Below are 20,458 nucleotides of genomic sequence, written 5' to 3'. Positions count from 1 at the left end.
GGCACTGAGATGTCAGGTAAATTGCTCCCAGTCACACGGGGATCTGAACTGCCGGGTCAAGGATCTGCAATTTCCAGGCTCTTTCTCATCCGCTCCGCTGCCTCCAGAGGTGGGGAATAGGGTGGGGGTGGGGTGGTGCAAATAGTACACAGTTATTTGCTTCAAAATGGGTTCTCAATTTAACAATGCCTGGGATTGTAAAAAAGAGAGTATGAAAAAAGTTTCCCACGTTTTAGCTTTTCCTAACCCTTTTTAGTTCACTTTAAATAAAATTTGCAAATGACTGCCCAGTGAAGACATGCAAATGACTGCTTAGTGGAAAAGTCGTCAGGAGTGCTGTGAAAATTGGCTCATTTAGCTACCTCAAGTACGCACATTCTTTTTTAGAGTGAATGTGTTTGAAAGACAAAGCTTTCTATGTTTTCCCGATCCCTTTCCAATTGATATTCCAATTATAACATATTAACAAAACACCCTGTTGATTTGAACGGAGTATGCCTGTAAGCATGGGTAAACTGAAAATAGGAAACTGCTGTACAATTTATTCTTTTAGGTACTCCCAGGCATTACTCTGTACACAGGCTCTACTCAAAAGTAAAATAAAGCCCAGAATCAGAATAGTCAGTACATCCCATTGTTGCTATGTGCAGTTTGAACTGTTAGAACTAACAGCTTTTGAATGTTTACCCTGGTCTGTATGAAAAGGAAACTGAAGCAAAACCAAACAAAAACACCTCACCGGCCTTTCCTGAGAATCCACGAACCTTGGCGTAGAGGGACCTGAATGGTCATTAAGTGTAATGGTTCTCAAGGACCGTGAAAATGTTTTTTTTTGGTTGTCACAATGACTGGCAAGGGCTACTGGCATTTAGTGAGCAGGCTCCAGGCATGCTAGATAGTCTACAATGCTGGACACTCACTTAAATAGTTTCTCAGAACCAACACTATTTTACATATAAATACAAAATGTCTTTGTCCAGTTTTAAAAATTGATTTTAGAGAGAGAGAAAAACATTGATTTGTTGTCCCACTCATTTACGAATTCGTTGGCTACTTCTTGTACGTGTCCTGACCGGCCGTATGAGGAGGACGCTCTAAGCAACTGAGTTATCTGGCCAGGGCTCTTTACTTAGTTTTGATACACACTCACTTCTCTAGGAATGTAGCTGCTCTATCAACGGAGGGAACATTGTCCGGTTTTGTTTCAAACATTACCAAGAATTCACCATGTTGGAAAATAAAGTCACCAATGGCAAAACTGCTCATGGTTTTTAAAAAATTGATTTTATAGAGAGATGAGATACGTTGATTTGTTGTCCCACCCATCCATGCATCCATTGGTCCACTCCTCCCGCATTTGCCCCGACTGGGGATCAACACGCAACCTTGGAGCTTGGTGCATGGGAGGATGCTCCAACCAACTGAGCTAACGGGCCAGGACTTCAGTTTGCATTTTTTTCTTTTTTTAAAAAATGTCTTTATTGATTTCAGAGAGAGGAAGGGAGAGGGAGAGAAAGAGAAACATCCAAAATGAGAGAGTCACTGATCCGCTGCTTCCTGCACGCCCCCGACTGGGGATGGAGCCCGCAACCCAGGCATGTGCCCTGACCCAGAATCAAACCAGTCTCCTGGATCCTACTGCTGAGCCACGCCGGCCGGCTTCAGTTTGCATTTTTAACTGCACTGGGCAGGTATCTATAATCAGTTAGTGTTGTTGCGTGGGAGCATTCACATATTAAAATACACAGCTTTTATTCTACAGTTAGATCATGTTTTTTGAAATTGTGTCGTTAGGTTTATTATCTATGATTTGTTATTTCAGTATGCATATTGGGGGCGTTACAAAATATTGCTATAAAAAGGAGTTGGGTCTCTTACAGGGTTATGTAGTCCAGCGCACTCCTTTTATAAATGAGGAAATTGATACTCAAAGCAGTTAAGCAACTTACCCCAAGACGTGTTTTATATCTCCCCGTCTCTTTAGAATTATTTCAATTTGAAAAATCGGAAAGGGAGAGTGGTATGTGGGAAATTGTGTGATGAGAATGAGCTATTTGAATTCTGGCAGCAGACGGCCCTTTGGGGGATGGTGGAGAAAACCCTGCGTATTATTTGTGTCGGGCTGAGGGTCAGAAGGGAGGAGGAAGCGTTTATAAGAACCGTGTCGGTGCGGCCATTCGCTGAAAGCCAGGAACCCGCTAATCAACACATTTTCTTCTACATCAAGGCTTGTGGCATGGAAGCTGAAATTGGGGGTGGCGTGCTAGGAGGGGGGCCACAAGGGGCTCCTCCGACGGCAGAAACACATTTGCTCCCTTTCCCCACCCACCGCAATCGCCTGAGGGTTACCCCGACACCAGGCTGATAATGCCATAGCACTTTCTTCGGCAGGCCCAGCGCAAAACCCGTTCCCTAGGGGAGCCATTCTCGGCACCCAGGGTCTCCTGGCTTTGGGGGGAGGCAGCACCGCGCTGGAGGTCACGGGCCATAAGTGGCTGGGCGCCCCGCGGGAGGAAACTAGGGGCCTGATGTAGCACTTGCACCCGCCCAGGGCTGGGGTCCCCTCGGGATGAGCAACCACCCGCTCAAGTTCAGCGCGCGATTGTTTTATTGTTTCCTCACCGCTGGGGTCTGGGGCGCGCGCGCAAGAGCGCGCTCGAGTCTGGGGGTGACACTGAGGGACTATTGCGTTTATAGGCGGCGTCCCCGCTCCCTAGGCAACCGCGGTGTAAAGCGTCGGCCACCAGCACATGCCGCCAGCTCCCCTTCTCTCCCCCCACTACCCCTAACCCGGCCACCATCCCTCTCCCCTTCCTCCTGTTTCTCCCTCCTCCTCTTTCTTTCCCTTCTCGCCCAACTCCCCCTCTTCCCACTCCTCTCTCCGTTTTCCCCCTCGCGCCCCCGCATTCCGAACACTCTATTTAAGTCACGGTTCCCTGCTCCACAAAATGGCCACCGCGTCGGGCACCGGCGGTCACGTGACTCTCGGTCCCAGGCATCTTTTGCCTGACTCCGATTTCGGGGAGGGCTGCCCGCGAACCTGCGAGGGCTGATCAGTTTAGAAAAATTTCACGACATCTCCAAGTCCGGAGACTGAGGGAAAGAACAGAGAGAGGGCGCTTGCTAGGAAGAAAGGAACAGCAAAAACCTCGGGTGTAGACGAAAGAAAGGTGAAAGGCCTAAGTGAAATTTTAAGGCCTCCCAGGGGGCGAAAAGCGGGAAGACGAGTTCTCGCGAGATCTCGAGAACTCCCAGCCTTACGTAGCTAGGGCATTAGCGGAGAATAGGGGGAAGATCAAGCGAACTAGGACAGCGTTTCGCGCTTTGAGCTGCCAGGTAGGACGACGAGCCGGGGACGGGAAACTAGGAAATCCCGCGAGATTAGGACTGAAGGAGCGCGCAGTAGCTAGGCAGAAGTGGCAGGGGGAGTGGGGGTGTGAAAGGGAGGGCATACGTCTTACGTGCTGACGTAAGAGCCTTTCGAGTGGTATATTAGATCCGTGGCAGCGCCGTGCGCTCCAGAGCCGCAGTTCTCCCGTGAGAGGATCTTCGCGGTGAACCAAACACACTCGCTCAGCAGCCGAAGACTCCGAGTTCTCGGTACTCTTCAGGGATGAGTCATGTGGCGGTGGAAAATGCGCTCGGGCTGGACCAGCAGGTGAGCTGCTAGGAGCCCTCTGTATTGCACGATTCCCTCCCCTGACCTAACTTGGCTTATGGCGCAGCGTTGACCGAGACCCTATGTTCCCATTTCCTGGCTACTTCGGGCTGACGAGTGCCAAGGGCCCGGGGTTGTGGAGGAACGGGGAGGTGGCGGGAATGCTGGTTGTGACTGTCGCCCGGGCCGGGTAGCCGGCTTGGCCGGCGGTATTGTCCCTGGGACGAGTACAATGGCGGCTTTTGTGTGTGCGTGCGCAGGCTTGCTGAGGTGGGGGTGCGCGCGCTCTCGCGGTGAGGCGCACGCGCGAACCTCGATTGACTAGTGACCCATGGGTGGTGGTGGTGGGGTGCTTGGTGCGCGAGCGTGGACTCTTTGTGGCATCCAGGGCTTCAGCCTTCCGTGCACGCGCGGCCCGGATTCTTGTCCGGCGGCGTTGGTGTGTGTGTGTGTGTGTGTGTGCGTGCGCGCGCGCCCCTGAGATGGAACGGGTCCCTGGAATGTGGGAGGGGGCGGCGCGGGGGCGGCCTGCGCTTCGGGGTAATGGCGGCGGCCTCCTTTGTGTGGTGCTGGGCGGCTGGGCGGCGCTGCGGCCCACTAGCGGGAGAGGTTGGATCAGCGGGTCCCTGGCCCGTGAGGTCCTGGAAAGGAGACAGAATGGGCATCTTGTTCATCCCCGGCGTCCTTCCGCAGGCTTTCTCGCTCCAGCTCGGTTTCCTCTGGCCCGGCGCTGCGGCCCGGGAGGCCGCGTTTCCGGAGTGGAAAGTTTTGTGACGCAGAAGATTCGGGGAGGAGGGGGGGCGGGGAGGGAGTAATGGGCCGCTGCGTGAGCGTCGACTCTGGTCTCCGGAGACGGAGATTCGGTGTTTCCTCCAGGTAGTCACTGTGGGGCGATTTAGCCGATGGCCACGCGTGGTTTTTTGGTTTTTTTTTTTTGGAGAGACCACGGGTTGTATGAATGTTAGTGGCGTTTGATCCAGAGGTCGGCCAAAGGAAAAAAATACCTCAGCTTCTCAGCTTTTTGGCTAAGATGTAGTGTGGGGGGAAAAATACCCCAAGTGTGGCTTCAATAAAATGAAGACTTTTTATTGAGGGGAAAATAAAGTTTGGTTGACTTGTTGCTGCCCGTGGAGTAAAATTTTGGAATAGGTCAAATAAGGTGTGTTGTCTTACTGGAATCCTCTTTTCTAAGGGTGTGGGGGTAGGGGAGAGGAGAATGTGTAAGTTGGGAGACCGGGGGGTGCGGGGCGGGCGATATGGGCTTTAGTGGCAGGAAGTCTGCATTCCTCTGCAACAGTGGCCCAGCTCTTCAGATAAGCTCTTCAATAGGATGTTCGGAGCCTTGAAGTAAACTTCTGCTTTCCATGAACTCCGGAATAATCCTGAAACGAAATTTAGTGACACAAGTAGTCATGTATAATTTTTAGGGAATTAATGATGTTTCTATGAGCATTTTTTAAGTTAATGAATCAATTATATTAAATTCTCTAATTTCTCACGTCACATGTTGAATGGAGCAGGGAAAAAAATCTGGTGTTGGGTTAGCTTTAACATTTTGTATGTAAGTGGTGCCGTGTTGTTTTTTGTTTTTAAATCCTCACCTGAGGATATGTTTTTTGATTTTTTTAGAGAGGGGAAGGGAGAAAAAGAGAAGGGGAAGCATCTATGTGAGAAAGATAGAAAGATCGGTTGCCCTCCTTAGGTGCCCTGATTGTGGTTTCAACCGACAGCGTTAGGTATGTGTACTGACTGGGAATGAAACCTGCAATCTTTGGCTGTACAGGACACTCTCCAGCCACCTGGCCAGGGCAGTGCGTTTTTTTTTTTAAGATTCTACGCAGGAATGAACTTTAAAATTGCAACTGATGTAATTCGAAAGAATAGGCAGTCCTTAGAATTCAGCAGCAAGCAAATTCTCAACAGAAAATTGCAACAGCCTAATCGTAACAAGGCTTTTTCATGTTTCAAGTGTAAAATTAATAAAACTTGTAATAAGTGCAAAGTTTTTTCTTGTGTGCTTTAGAGATAACTGCTAGAGAGAAAGCCTGACAGCATTTTTGCTAACAAATTATAGAAATAAGGCACTTAAGTCTTAGCTCATTTTCTTTTTTAAGACTTAGCCTCTTTATAATTTTCAATGACTCCATTGATGCTTGTAATTAGACAGAATCATCTTGACCTTTTAACGGAAGACTTACAGTATAGTGCATCCATCACCTTTGTAGGCAGGTGGCAACAGTAGTGTGTGACTTGGTCTCGTGGCTTTTAAAATACTTTGGTGTGTATAGTTCTCCCCCCTCTGTTGCTTGTAAGTAATTCTTGGTTAGTCATAACAACACAATGTGATGAAGATAGCAGGTCTTTTGTTGAGGCTTTGAACTACTAATATAATAAAGGGATAGGTAAAAATGGGGATTAAAGGCAGTCCTAGTCTTTAAGGGCATTGAGTGCCACTTGTGCTTATCTCAATGGTGAAAGTGGGAGAATGTGTAGGTACTCACTTCACAGAGTTGTCCTCAACATAGTGCTTTGTAAGTGGTGGATATATATTTTCTTTAAGAGTGCTACCCTAGTTAAAAAACACTTGCGCAGTATTTAGTAATAAAGGAATTAAAATTTTGTTCTTACATTTTCAGGTATGCTTTGTAGGTTTAAAATAATTACAAGTAGAAAGTTGGCATTGAAAACATTTGTCAAATATGATTGGAGCTAAAATTAATCCTTTGTGTATTTGACATTTTAAAACGTTTCTTGAGCTTTTACTATGGAGAATGATATAGGGGAAAGTCATTCTGAGGGAATGACTCACATGGGCCCAGTTTCTACTGGACAGCACCAACATCTTGGTGTGTGCTGCCTTTTGCGGTATGTACAGTAATACTGTTTTGTATTTGTTTAGAACTTTACAGTCTTAAAAGCACGTTGTTGGTCACATTCGCATTAAGAGTTTCAATCCAGTCCCATGAGGCGGCAGACTAGTTTTAGTAATATTTCACCATTCCTGCTACTAACCATTTAACTCTCTTTTCCTAGTTTGCTGGCCTAGACCTGAACTCTTCAGATAATCAGAGTGGAGGAAGTACAGCCAGCAGTAAGTAAAATGTTTTAGGGATTTACTGAATATTAGAGCTTTAATATTGTAATTTTTATTTACTTATGTAACGTTTAACAATTTCCCCTGATTTTTTACTGTGTAAAGAATTACATAGACAGTGTTATGTAGAATTATGTATTAGTGATCAATCTAAAGCACGGTAACCTTTCGGTAGTAAAAAAGGGGCTGGTTTTCTTGAGTGAAAATAATCATTTAAAGAAGTTCATACAACATACAAATTGTACATTTACAAGAATTTGTCCGTTACGAATCCTGAGCCCAGCTTAGAGGTGGTGGAGTTGTGTTAGAGTGAATCTATCAGAATTAAACTCAATAATAAAGGGAACATTCACATTCAATTGCTATGGCTACTCCTGTTCCATGAAGAACATGAAACTAATTGAACAAAGCTGAATTGAAGCTTGCGGTAGTGATTTAGGATTTTAAATGCTGTGTCACTGTCATTCTTTTGAAAAGAAGTTAGATATACAAGTGGAATCTAAAAAACAATAAACACATTCATGGATCCAGAGGTATGGATGCATGGAACAGAATAACACATCTCAGTTTGGGGGAGGGGACAGGAAGAGATTAACCAAAGAGCGGATATGCATAACCTAGGGACACAGACAACAGCATAGGGAAGGCCTGGGGTGGGGCGGGGGTTGGATGGAGGGAAGCAAAAAGGGAGAAAATGGGAGACATCTGTAGTACTGTCTACAATAAAATAAAATAAAAAAATTAGATATGAAAGGTTTTATTTTCCCCAGAGGTTTTTTTTGTTTGTTTTTTGAGGCTTGTTAGATTAGTATTGAGGTGCAGGGGATTTTGGTAGTTCATTATTTGGCAGTAGACTTCCTTCAGCTTAGGTCTCTTCCAACCTATTAAATAAAAGAGAAGGGTATGGGCTGTAGCGTCTGGAATCAGTATTTCTTCAAGTACTGTATTACATAGTAAAGGGTGTGTCCTCATTTTTGGGCAAGAAGGGCCTCACTGGGCACATACTTAGTATTTGTTATTTATTTGAGAAACAAAAACATCGGTTTGTTGTTTCACTTATTTATGCATTCATTGGTTGCATCGAACCCACAACCTTGGTGTATTGGGAAAATACTCTAACCAACTGAGCTACCCAGCCATGGCCATTTAGTATTTGTTTTAAATTTCACTGTATTTGCCATTTGCGCTAAGAATGTTAGGAATTGGTCCTCCTAATAGAGATCTTTAATACTTAATTCAACCCAGAAGGGAAAAGGAAAGTTAAATTGTAGCTTAGTAATAAAATGAGTTGGCTTTCCTTTACTTGGTGGATATACATTATTTGTTTTTGCCTTCTCATCTATTTTCTAAGCCATATTCTTGCCTGCATACAGAGCAACAGTTAACTTTCCATAAACTCAGCAAGCCCCAAATTAAAACCCCCAATTCTTTGAAATCATTTCCCCTTTTCAGCTTTTCCATATATATATTTATTCTGTTTTGGAAATTACCGGGATGGAAACAAAAAAAGCCTCTTAGTGTCTAATTGTGTGATTTATTACATAGTTTTTTAGGTGGTTATAGTAATAGTACTTCAGTTTTAACTGTTTTTGTTTATAACAATTCTCTGAAATCACAGCAGGCCTTTAATTGTGTTCAATAAACCACTAGTGGCAAGTTAAATTATATTAATTCGTACAGTTTAACTGTTAGGTTCCAAGTCAATTTTTTGTTTGCCAAACTTGTCCTCCCCCTCTTTTAAAGTTATCCTTATAAAGCCTTAACCCATTTAAAATAAAAGTGGATTCATTCCCCACCCCCTTCCTTTTCCAAGTTAGACTAGAAGTTTTTTTTCTACAACCATTTATTAATAGCACAAGTGTTTGTAAGCACCTTTAACTTGAATGATTTGGGCTTTTTTTTTTTTTTTTCTTCTAGAAGGGCGCTATATTCCTCCTCACTTAAGGAACAGAGAAGCTACTAAAGGTAAGTCCTTTGAGCAGTTTGTAGACCTAATTCTTCCTACGTTTAGAAGTTTGAGCCTAGGGAAAATGAGACACCTTGGGAAGTCTGTAAACACTGTGCTCTCTGTCAGCCGGTTCAAATATTAGGACTTAGTCACTCTGGAAAAATCTCACCAAATGTCACACAGTAGAAAATTCTGCATTTCTTATGCATACTCTTGAGGCCAAGGGCAAAGTTTTGTACAATTTCACTGTTATTTATTTATTTTTTTTAACATATCTTTATTGATTTTAGAGAGAGGAAAGGAGGGGAGGAGAGAGAGAGATAGAAACATCAATGATGAGAGTCATTGATCGGCTGCCTAGCCTGCAACCCGGGCATGTGCCCTGACCGGGAATCGAACCCTGATCTGCTGGATCCTAGGTCGATGCTCAACTGCTGAGCCATGCCCGGCTGGGCTACAGTTCACTATTCTTGTGCTTAGTGTGTTTGTAATCAATCAGTGTGATTTTAATTTGAAAAAGGTGAGTGGGCACCCTATGTAAACCAAACTGCATGGTGATAACCCAGTTATTTCTTTCTTGCAGAGATTCCAAAACAAAGATGGGGTTATTGTGGAATAGTTAGCAGGGTATATAGCATTGGGCACACTTAATAAGTTGGGAGTGATTCTCTGGTTTCATTTACTTGCTTTAACTGCTTCATTTGAAAGGTTTTGTCCAAAAGGTATTACAACATGTCTTTTCTCATTTGGTTTGTAATGTAGTGATAGATGTCTCACATTATGGGACACTGTTTGGGTGCTGTATATTCCATTAAATGGGTGATCTGAGATTTGGAGGAAAAGGAAAGGTTAGGAAAATTACTTAAAGGTCAGGAGGGAATATACTGGATATAAGAAAGGTAGGATTGAAAGGGTAGAGAAGGAGAGTCTATAGGAACCTGTTGTTTGCCGTCACTCCATATCCATATGTGGTATGTATTGGCTTCACTGTCCCTGGCAATACGTGAAAATAAAATCTATTGTTTTTATCACATCACTTGATTATCATGTCGTTCTTTTTAGTGCCTGCAACACAATTTGTCTTTATCATCACAGGTGTTGCTGTCATTCCTTAGAATGTATTTCATGGACTTGACCCCGTGTATATTTAGTGCTTTCTTTCCCCATTTGTTGCAGTGACCCAAAACAAGGAAGAGGCGGTATCAGGTTTTAGAGCTGAAAGAGATCTTAGAACCCTAACTCAATTCTTTGTTGATAGCTAAAGCTGTTGGGTCACCAGGCTGGCAGAAGGCTGAGTGAAAGTAACTTTTAATTAACTTGTACACTCTTTGACTAATAAAATGTCACTGAAGCTAGTTAAACCCTCTACTTGTCTTTAAACCCTATTTATACCTTTGTCATCCCCTCTTACTAAATGTTAACAGCTGTATCCTATGAACCTGTCCACACTGAGTAAGGATGAGGATTTTCCTTTTTTCTAGATGTTTTTGATTCTCATCTGACAGTATGTATTTCACGTGAACAGAACACTGTTCTTAAACTTTTTATTGCTAAAACCTAAAAGTACTATATTAAATCAAGTAATGTGACACTCTTAAGAATGTTTCCAATGAATATTAACCCTAAGAAACATGGTAACTGATTCCTAGTAAACTCACTCATACCTATAACATGAATGGAAATTAAGTGTTTTTTCCCCAAATTATAAGAGAAAGTTTATTTAGAAAGTTACAGAGGTAGTAGAAGTGAGCCAGCTGGTCTGCGTAGGCTCAGGAAACAAGTTACAGAAGCAAAGGGCCATTGGAGCTTAGGAGAAAGGCAAAGGGGTAACACACCTGGGGAGAAGAAGGAGGGGTATGAGAGGCAAGGGAATGCTCCCGAGTGGGAGAGTGCTCTGAAATGAAATTTTGATGGTCATAAACGGTGCCATAGTTGAGTTTCAGGCAAAGCTATTGACATTTTAGAGGTGGTATTTATTCAGAACATTTTTAGATTATCAGATTGCTTGGTTTAGTGTACAGTATTTTCTAATGGAGAGAACTAAAGATCTAAAACATTTTGTGTGCCAGTGTAAACCAGCTCTAAATCTTGGTTTTTTCTAGTGCTGTGATAGGAATAATTTCCATTGTCCCCCCCAGTCTACAGAGTGCTTCAAATTCAGGAACATGAGAATCATGTTAAGGTATTACCAATTTTTAATAATACATTAAAATGGGTTTTTATTTTAATTGAAGGATTCTACGATAAAGACAGTTCAGGTTGGAGCTCCAATAAGGATAAGGATGCATACAGCAGCTTTGGACCTCGTGGTGATTCGAGAGGAAAGTCCAGTTTCTTCAGTGATCGTGGAAGTGGTGGGTCAAGGGGAAGGTAAGTGATTTCTTACCTTTTCACCTTATATGTGTGTACAGGATAGCAATTTAGGAATCGAACTTTAATTTGGTAAGCCCTCATCTTTGTTCTCTGATCATTAAGCATATTTTTTCTCCTTAATAGACCACCTATTTGGATGTTAAGCATTATGTCTGTTATAATCGTATTTTCTTAGCTGTAAGAGGTCTTTACTAAATTGAGCTTTTTACGTAGAAATTAGATGAGACTAAGAATGTGCCTTTTGGCATATTGAAATCAGTTATTTTTATATTTCTCTCTAGTTTTATATATTCTATTTAAAAGTAAGTTTATCTAGTGAATGGCCTAATTTGGTTGAGATTTTTGTGGATATTCTATGACAATTTTTAAACACCTTATATTTTTGATTACATAAGTGTGGTGAACTGACCTCATGCGCCTAATAGCTGTGGTTAGTCCTGTGTGTCCTGATTTTTCGCAAACAGGCCTAAAACTCTAAAAACATCTTAATTCAGGTAAGGATTATTTTCTACCTTTTATCCAAAATTTGTCACACAGGTGAATTGTCCTTTAAATGATATCCTAGTATAACTGGGACAATTGATACTTGGTGTACTATTTTTCCCCTACCACTATAAAGGTGTAAGCTATATGCTGATTTCAAATAAAATAAATTCAGCATGTATGGAGGACTGTGTAGGCTATATAATTTCATAGAAATAAAGGATACTGATTTTAGAAAATAAAGTTATGTAAATTATACGTACAGTCTGGTTAGAGGGCCTTATTGTCCAATAAGAGTAAGCCAGAATTGGACTGTTGACATCCTGAAGTTAACTACAATGAATGAATAATTCAACTTCTCTCCAGGTTCCGTTCTAGAGTAGTGGTAGGAATACGGTAACTGGTTAAATGAGGATTCTGGTTAATTGTTTGTGCTGTTCAGGTTTGATGATCGTGGACGAGGTGACTATGATGGCATTGGCAGCCGTGGTGACAGAAGTGGCTTTGGCAAATTTGAACGTGGTGGAAATAGTCGCTGGTGTGATAAATCGGATGAGGATGATTGGTCAAAACCACTGCCACCAAGTGAACGCCTGGAACAGTAAGTTTCTGAAAAATGTGTTGTGATGCTACAGTGCAGCCTTATTACCTAGTATAACAAATTTTCCAATCTTTTGATTTCAGGGAGCTCTTTTCTGGAGGTAACACTGGGATTAACTTTGAGAAATACGATGATATTCCAGTTGAGGCAACAGGCAACAACTGTCCTCCACATATTGAAAGTGTAAGTATTTATACTTAAATCTTTTAAGACAGGGAAATGTAATTTTTTTCCACAGCATGTAAACATGAGGTAGGCTTCCTAAAGGCATATATAGTCCATGCTTGTCTTATTTCAACAATTCTTTAAGGTTACTTTAAAAACCAGCCACATTGGTTTGTGGAAAGGGATTGAACTGTGTCACCATTAATACAAAATAGGAAATGGGTCAAATATAGAAAATACCCAAAACTTCTCCAGTGTAGGTCAATGTAACATAATTTTTACTTAAAGCAGCTGTAAACTAAAATACAAATCAGCTATTAGTCCCCCCCCATTATATTAGTAAAAAACAAAAATGGCCATTTCTAGCAATTTAACCCTGTTGTTGAATTTCTTGACAGTTCAGTGATGTTGAGATGGGAGAAATTATTATGGGAAACATTGAGCTTACTCGTTACACTCGCCCGACTCCAGTGCAAAAGCATGCTATTCCTATTATCAAAGAGAAAAGAGACCTGATGGCTTGTGCCCAAACAGGTAAGCTCACTTGATTAAAGTAAAAAGAATAGAAAATAGCCTGTGATCCATAGGAATGTGGCCAAGGGAAAGGCACCTCCATGGGTAAAGTAGCACCTCCCATCTTTTATAAATGGGAGTAGTTAACTAGCCTTTGAATTCAGTATAAGCTTTGCTATATCTGTGAGTTTGACCATTTTGAAAGAGGGTGGCAAAATTCCCCCATTAAAAATAAACATCATTTGAATCATTTGGCCTTACGAAGAGTGAGAATGTCATGCTTCATACACTAGCAGTATGTACCAACAAGAAAGTGTTGGAAGTTGAAATTGATACCACTTTTGAGGCAAAATTCTTTTTTTCTTTATAAACAAATGCAAAGAAGTGAATACTATGTTTTGGCACACTTTCTGTAAAGGAACAAAATTGGTCTAGTGCATCTGCTTAGCTCTGTAGTGTAAAGGCAGACAATATGTAAATTATCGAGCCTGGCTGTATCTACAAAGATAGTCTGGGCCTTACTTAGTTTGTGGACTCCTGTTACAAGTGGATCGAAGAAGTCACTTGTTATTTTTAACTTAGCTGTTAATGGGGCAGTTATAAAGCTGTCCTCTACCAATATGTATTCAAAAGTAATCGGGCTTTTCTGTGGTTGAGTGATCATGCATTCTCTTTAACAGGGTCTGGAAAAACTGCAGCATTTCTTTTGCCCATCTTGAGTCAGATTTATTCGGATGGTCCAGGCGAGGCCTTGAGGGCCATGAAGGTAAATATTTCTTTATAAAATGGGAAATTATAGTAGAACTTTTTAGGTGGCTGTAGAGAGAGCTTTCTAAATGACACAAAGATTCACTCCAATCTATTTAGTGTAAAACTGTTTTCCAGTGTAATCCATAAATTACAAAAAGGAATTATGTTGTAATGAGTTTTCTAAAAAGTATGTTGAGTTCAATTTATAAATTAATTTCTTAGGAAAATGGAAGGTATGGGCGCCGCAAACAATACCCAATCTCCTTGGTATTAGCACCAACTAGAGAATTGGCAGTACAGATCTACGAGGAAGCCAGGAAAGTAAGTATTCATTTTAGCAATAATTGGCTTTTTTATTGACTCCAAGAAAATGTTAAATGACCATGTAAAAATCTCGGCTTTGAAGTTGATAGCGTTTCTTTGCCTATAGTTTTCATATAGATCTAGAGTGCGTCCTTGTGTCGTTTATGGTGGCGCTGATATTGGTCAGCAGATTCGAGACTTAGAACGTGGATGCCACTTGTTAGTAGCCACTCCAGGACGTCTAGTGGATATGATGGAAAGAGGAAAGATTGGATTAGACTTCTGCAAGTATGTTAATTTTTAAATCTATGGAATGCAATGTTTATTTCTAAAGTTTCTGGCCATTAGTTTTGTGGTACTTATATTGTCTAAGTTTTAAAATTTGAGTAGTTTACTTTGTCTTTAACTTTTGTAAGAAGTTTACTTATTCTATATATATCTTCAAAAAAAAAGTTAAATTATTGTAATTTTAATGTTGAAAAACCCGTGACATTTTAGTAGAGGCTGAGAATAACCACACTTGGACAAGTAGTGAAGTAATAAGAGCTAATTTGACTGATCTTGGATGATTTATTTAGTGGCAAAATCCTGTGCTGTCGTGTACATGTATCAAATTGTGTGAGGGATTTAACTATCTGAATAAATACATAATTGTACTTAACGGTACAGCTATACTAAAACTACTATCGAATTCTAAACTGAATTTTTTTATGACAGATACTTGGTGTTGGATGAAGCTGATCGGATGTTGGATATGGGGTTTGAACCTCAGATTCGTAGAATAGTTGAGCAAGATACTATGCCACCAAAGGGAGTTCGCCACACTATGATGTTTAGTGCTACTTTCCCTAAGGAAATACAGGTATTGTTTGATGCTGCAAACTTAATTTAGTTTTAGGAATTTGTTTGTCTCAGTAGATAATAAAATTTTCTTCTTTCAGATGCTTGCTCGTGATTTCTTGGATGAATATATCTTTTTGGCTGTAGGAAGAGTTGGCTCTACGTCTGAGAACATCACACAGAAAGTAGTCTGGGTGGAAGAGTTAGACAAACGGTCATTTCTGCTTGACCTTCTAAATGCAACAGGTAAAATGATAATTTTAGCATTACTCTGATGCCTTAGGTAATGAGACTCCATTTGGGTCACTGTTACTGCTTTTCCTCATTCAAAACATTCTATTAAAATGGTCTTAAATATTGCCTTTATGTGCATGTTTACTAAGTGCAAAGAAAAAGCCACTATTAGTGACAAAAACCTTGTAATGTTTCAAATTTAGGCAAGGATTCACTGACATTAGTGTTCGTGGAGACCAAAAAGGGTGCAGATTCTCTGGAGGATTTCTTATACCATGAAGGATATGCTTGTACCAGTATCCATGGAGACCGATCTCAGAGAGATAGAGAAGAGGCCCTTCACCAGTTCCGCTCAGGAAAAAGCCCAATTCTAGTGGCTACAGCAGTATGTATAATATAATCTTGTTTTCATGTTCAGCTATTGGTTTTCTTGTAAGTGAGCCATATATAACAAAAGTTATTTTCCAGGTAGCAGCAAGAGGACTGGACATTTCGAATGTGAAACATGTTATCAATTTTGACTTGCCAAGTGATATTGAAGAATACGTGCATCGCATTGGCCGTACAGGACGTGTAGGAAACCTTGGTAAGTGGTTACTTAATGTTTTGGTTGTTTTTTTCAGTGTGATTCATGCAGCAAAGAACTTTTCGGGATCTTAATCATAAGAATTTCTGTTTCTGAGGAATGCAGTTAAAATACATTTCAGCATAGTCAGGTTTTGTTCAAAGAACTTGGAGTTAGTTAAATAGCAAGTTGCAAATTTTTTTTAGTATTATACTTAATATTCTACTAAGGAAAATGAGAATCCTGTGCTACTTTATGGAAGACGTGAATTTATGTACTTTTGGAACTGTTCCAGGCCTTGCCACCTCATTCTTTAATGAGAGGAATGTAAACATCACAAAGGATTTGTTGGATCTGCTCGTTGAAGCTAAACAAGAAGTGCCATCTTGGTTGGAAAGCATGGCTTACGAACACCACTACAAGGGCAGCAGTCGTGGACGGTCTAAGAGGTGAGTTACAGATGGTACATAATGAGGGAGATGTGTGCTGTGTCCAAGGATAACTTCTCAAATATTAGTTTAGCAAGTGTAATTTTATTTACAGTTTGTGTTCAATTTCTTATTCTTAACATAAGAAATTAATATGAATCAAAGCATAAACACAACATCTAATTCGAAATAGATGTACAGCATTCAGGTATGAAATAAAAGGGATTCACACACACAGTAGTAGCCTGATCTGTTGGGTATGGTGTTCCTGGGTAGGTTTCTAAAGATGGAAAAAATGAGTTTGCTTATCAAGATTACTGTGGCCACATTAGATACTGAAACATAGGCATCAGTGTGTTGTTACTCGGAAGTTTTAGCAATTTCAGATTTTAGTGGGATTTCATCTTCATGTGACCCAATACACATTTTTGTCCTTGTAGTAGTAGATTCAGCGGAGGATTTGGTGCCAGAGACTATCGACAGAGTAGTGGTGCCAGCAGTTCCAGCTTCAGCAGCAGCCGTGCAAGCAGCAGCCGCAGTGGTGGAGGCGGCCATGGCGGCAGCAGAGGGTTTGGTGGAGGTAAGTATTAATTTTTAACCTCAGGTCTGTGGGGAACGGTTTTTTCCTTTTAGTCATCTTTTTCAAAGCATAATTTAAAACATTGGGGAACTTAAGCTCCGTAGATTGCTTTTCATAATTTTATGTCAAAGTATTTATGGAAGGGAAAGATTATATTTAATAGTGAATGACTTAACTAACTTCTCTCCTTTTTAAATCTCTCATTAGGTGGCTATGGAGGCTTTTACAACAGTGATGGATATGGAGGAAATTACAACTCCCAGGGGGTTGACTGGTGGGGTAACTGAACCTGCTTTGCAGTAGGTCACCCTGCCAAACAAGCTAATATGGAAACCACATGTAACTTAGCCAGACTATACCTTGTGTAGCTTCAAGAACTCGCAGTACATTACCAGCTGTGATTCTCCACTGAAATTTTTTTTTTAAAGGGAGCTCAAGGTCACATGAAGAGATGAACAATCAGCAGCCCTGTTCGAAAGGTGGTTTGAAGACTTCATTGCTGTAGTTTGGATTAACTCCCCTCCCACCAACCCCCATCCCAAACTGCATTTATAATTTTGTGACTGAGGATCATTTGTTTGTTAATGTACTGTGCCTTTAACTTTAGACAACTTTTTATTTTGATGTCCTGTTGGCTCAGTAATGCTCAAGATATCAATTGTTTTGACAAAATAAATTTACTGAACTTGGGCTAAAATCAAACCTTGGCACACAGGTGTGATACAACTTAACAGGAATCATCGATTCATCCATAAATATTATAAGGAAAAAAACTTATGCGGTAACCTGCATTAGGGCTTTTTGATACTTGCAGATTGGGGGAAAACAAACAACAAATGTCTTGAAGCATATTAATGGAATTAGTTTCTAATGTGGCAAACTGTATTAAGTTAAAGTTCTGATTTGCTCACTCTATCCTGGATAGGTATTTAGAACCTGATAGTCTTTAAACAAGCCATTCCAGTCATGATGAGGTGATGTATGAATACATGCATACATTCAAAGCACTGTTTTCAAAGTTAATGCAAGTAAATACAGCAATTCCTCTTTCAATGTTTAGGCAGATCATTAATTATGAGCTAGCCAAATGTGGGCATACTATTACAGGGAACGTTTAAAGGTCTGATAACATGAAATAGGTTTTTAGGAGAATTCATCTACTTAGACTTTTTAAATGCCTGCCATAAATGAAATTGAAATGGTAGAATGGCTGACCACAGCAATGACCAGCCCTCATTAGGGCCCTGGATGATTTTTGGTCTAATAACGCATGCTAGTGTTGATGTTTTTTGGTCAAGAGGGTATGAACAGGAAGAATTAATGCAGCAGGCTTTATTTTAAATGCCGATTCACATTACTCTGTTCAAGCTGCGTTGAGATGTTAAACTGGCTTACTATAGACTTTGTAAAAATGGCTCCAGAAGAGTAAACTGAAATCTTTGAGATCACACAGGTTGGAAATATGTACATAACTGCACAAGGTGTCAATTCTGCTATACAGTGCAGTTTTAGTCAGTTTTAGTTGCATAGGTTTCCATTGTATTTATAGTCTGTTTATGCTAAATCTGGCCAAAGATGAGCATTGTCCACCACTAAAATGCCTCTGCCACTCTGAATTCTGTGCTAATTTTGTGGCCAGAATGCGGTGATCAAAACGCTCAATCTTTTTACAGTGGCATAGGGAGACGGCAAAAATTTCCTAAAGTGCAATAGATTTTCAAGTGTATTGTGCCTTGTTCTAAAACTTTTATTAAGTAGGTGCACTTGACAGTATTGAGGTCATTTGTTATGGTGCTATTTCAATTAGTCTAGGTTTAGGCCCTTGTACATTTTGCCCATAACTTTTTACAAAATACTTCTTTTATTGCACATTCAGAGAATTTTATATATATGTCTTGTGTGCGTGTCCTTAAACTTCCAATCTTATTTTGTCTCTTGGAGATTGTTGAACGCAGCTTGTCTAGGAAGGGGAAATGGGACTAGATTCTAAAATTTATTTGGGACCATGGGAGTGATGGTTGGGAAGAAAACTATTTGCACACGACAGATTTCTAGATACTTTTTGCTGCTAGTTTTATGTAATATTTATTGAACATTTTGACAAATATTTATTTTTGTAAGCCTAAAAGCGATTCTTTGAAAGTTTAAAGAAACTTGACCAAAAGACAGTACAAAAACACTGGCACTTGAATGTTGAATGTCACCGTATGCGTGAAATTATATATTTCGGGGTAGTGTGAGCTTTTAATGTTAAGTCATATTAAACTCTTAAGTCAAATTAAGCAGACCCGGTATTGGCAGTGTAGCCATAACTTTCTGATGTTAGTAAAAACAAAATTGGCGACTTGAAATTAAATCATGCCAAGGTTTTGATACACTTGTCTTAAGATATTAATGAAACACTTCAAAACACTGATATGAAGTGTCCAGATTCTCAGATGTTTGTTGCGTGAGTTTTGTTTAGTTGTGTGTATTTTTTTTTTCCAGTGAATGTCTGGCACATTGCAATCCTCAAACATGTGGTTATCTTTGTTGTATTGGCATAATCAGTGACTTGTACATTCAGCAATAGCATTTGAGCAAGTTCTATCAGTAAGCAATATTTTCAGTTATAAAGTTTAAAAAAATGTTAAGAATGGATTTAAACTTGCTGAATGTAAGGATTGAACCTCAAGTCACTGTAGCTTTAGTAATTGCTTATTGTATTAGTTTAGATGCTAGCACTGCATGTGCTGTGCATATTCTGATTTTATTAAAATAAAAAGTTGAACTGCGCAGTCTCCTTTGTTGTTGTCAATTGTGGTTTTATTATTAGCGGTGAAAATAAAGTTGTGCTCTTGCCTGAATTTGTAAGGTGTTATTTTTTTGGTTACTGTCCGGTGCTAATTTTGAGCTTCCTCTTGGAGACAGAATCACTCTGGTTCTGTTAAGTATTTATAATAGAGTGAAAAAAGGACTTCTGTAATGGAAATCTAGAAGGTCCATACTGGTGTACAGCATTTATTACAAATAGGCTTGTACTTTAAACAGCTTAACTGTGGGTTGGGATCTGTTATTTGTAGCCAAGCACTTGATGGTTGAAGTGTAAGGATGAATTGGGTAAAATAAGTGTATTAGTAATGAAACAAGTGGTAAGGACTTGGGGATCAAGAATGTGTTCGTGCTCTGGCTGGTGTGGCTCAGTTGGCTGGGAGTCCAATCCCTTGCACCAAAAGGTTGCCAGTTCGATTCCCCGTCAGGGTACATGCTCAGGTTGCAGGTTTCAGTGTGCAAACTGATGTTTCTCCCTCCCCTCAAGTCATTTTTTTAAAATGTATTTGGGGTAAGAATAATAGAGATGGCATGGGTACCCCGTCCACCTTCAATTTTTGCTGACTCCTATTATCACACATTGCTGCAGGCACCTTGCTACCAACTAACGATGGTATGAGAGCCGTTAACTGAGGAGATAACTTTATAGGAAGTTAAATTGAACCATGAGACACAGCTATTTGGGGCTCAAAAATGGTCAAAAGTTGACAATTTGATCCAGTTCAACCTAATGAATACACGTATTGAGCTTTTGTTGAGCTTTGAGTTCTAGGTTTGCAGTATGATTGAGAACATTTTTTTTACACTGTAAGAGACTTGCTTCTGGATAGTTGCCTTTCATGGAACAATTTGGAAGCATAACATGCCCCTGATGTTGGAGATAGGAAAGAGGAGGTAGTTGAATTCGGTCAAAATAAGTGGAAAGAGAAGAGGGCTAGATTGAGAAGATAGTCAATGGTTGAAGGTGAGTCAAATAGAGTGAAATTGGATTCTAAGGATGGTTCAAGGTCTCTTGTGTAAATTACAAGAGGGAATACAACATCTGCTGGGGGGAACTGCCTAAACTGAGATTATGGTAACCAAAGTATTGGCTATTGAGATTATGGTAACCA

General features: G+C 40.5%; 1 protein-coding gene across 1 annotated transcript; it reads left to right on the top strand.

The window, feature by feature from the left end:
* The first annotated feature begins 3,498 nt into the window (after positions 1-3,498).
* Positions 3,499-19,381, top strand: DDX3X (DEAD-box helicase 3 X-linked). The gene is made up of 17 exons (XM_016197043.2): positions 3,499-3,658; positions 6,692-6,749; positions 8,670-8,717; positions 10,935-11,070; positions 11,999-12,157; positions 12,241-12,340; positions 12,721-12,856; positions 13,516-13,601; positions 13,808-13,906; positions 14,016-14,176; positions 14,606-14,750; positions 14,830-14,974; positions 15,166-15,347; positions 15,431-15,548; positions 15,823-15,976; positions 16,396-16,535; positions 16,743-19,381. The coding sequence occupies exons 1-17, from the start codon at positions 3,614-3,616 to the stop codon at positions 16,820-16,822; spliced, it is 1,992 nt and encodes a 663-aa protein (XP_016052529.1). The 5' UTR covers positions 3,499-3,613; the 3' UTR covers positions 16,823-19,381.
* The last annotated feature ends 1,077 nt before the right edge of the window (positions 19,382-20,458 follow it).

This window comes from Miniopterus natalensis, chromosome X (genome assembly GCF_054644295.1).
Source record: "Miniopterus natalensis isolate mMinNat1 chromosome X, mMinNat1.hap1, whole genome shotgun sequence".
Classification (NCBI taxonomy): Eukaryota; Metazoa; Chordata; class Mammalia; order Chiroptera; family Miniopteridae; genus Miniopterus; species Miniopterus natalensis.
This window is presented reverse-complemented; position numbering and strand designations above follow the sequence as displayed.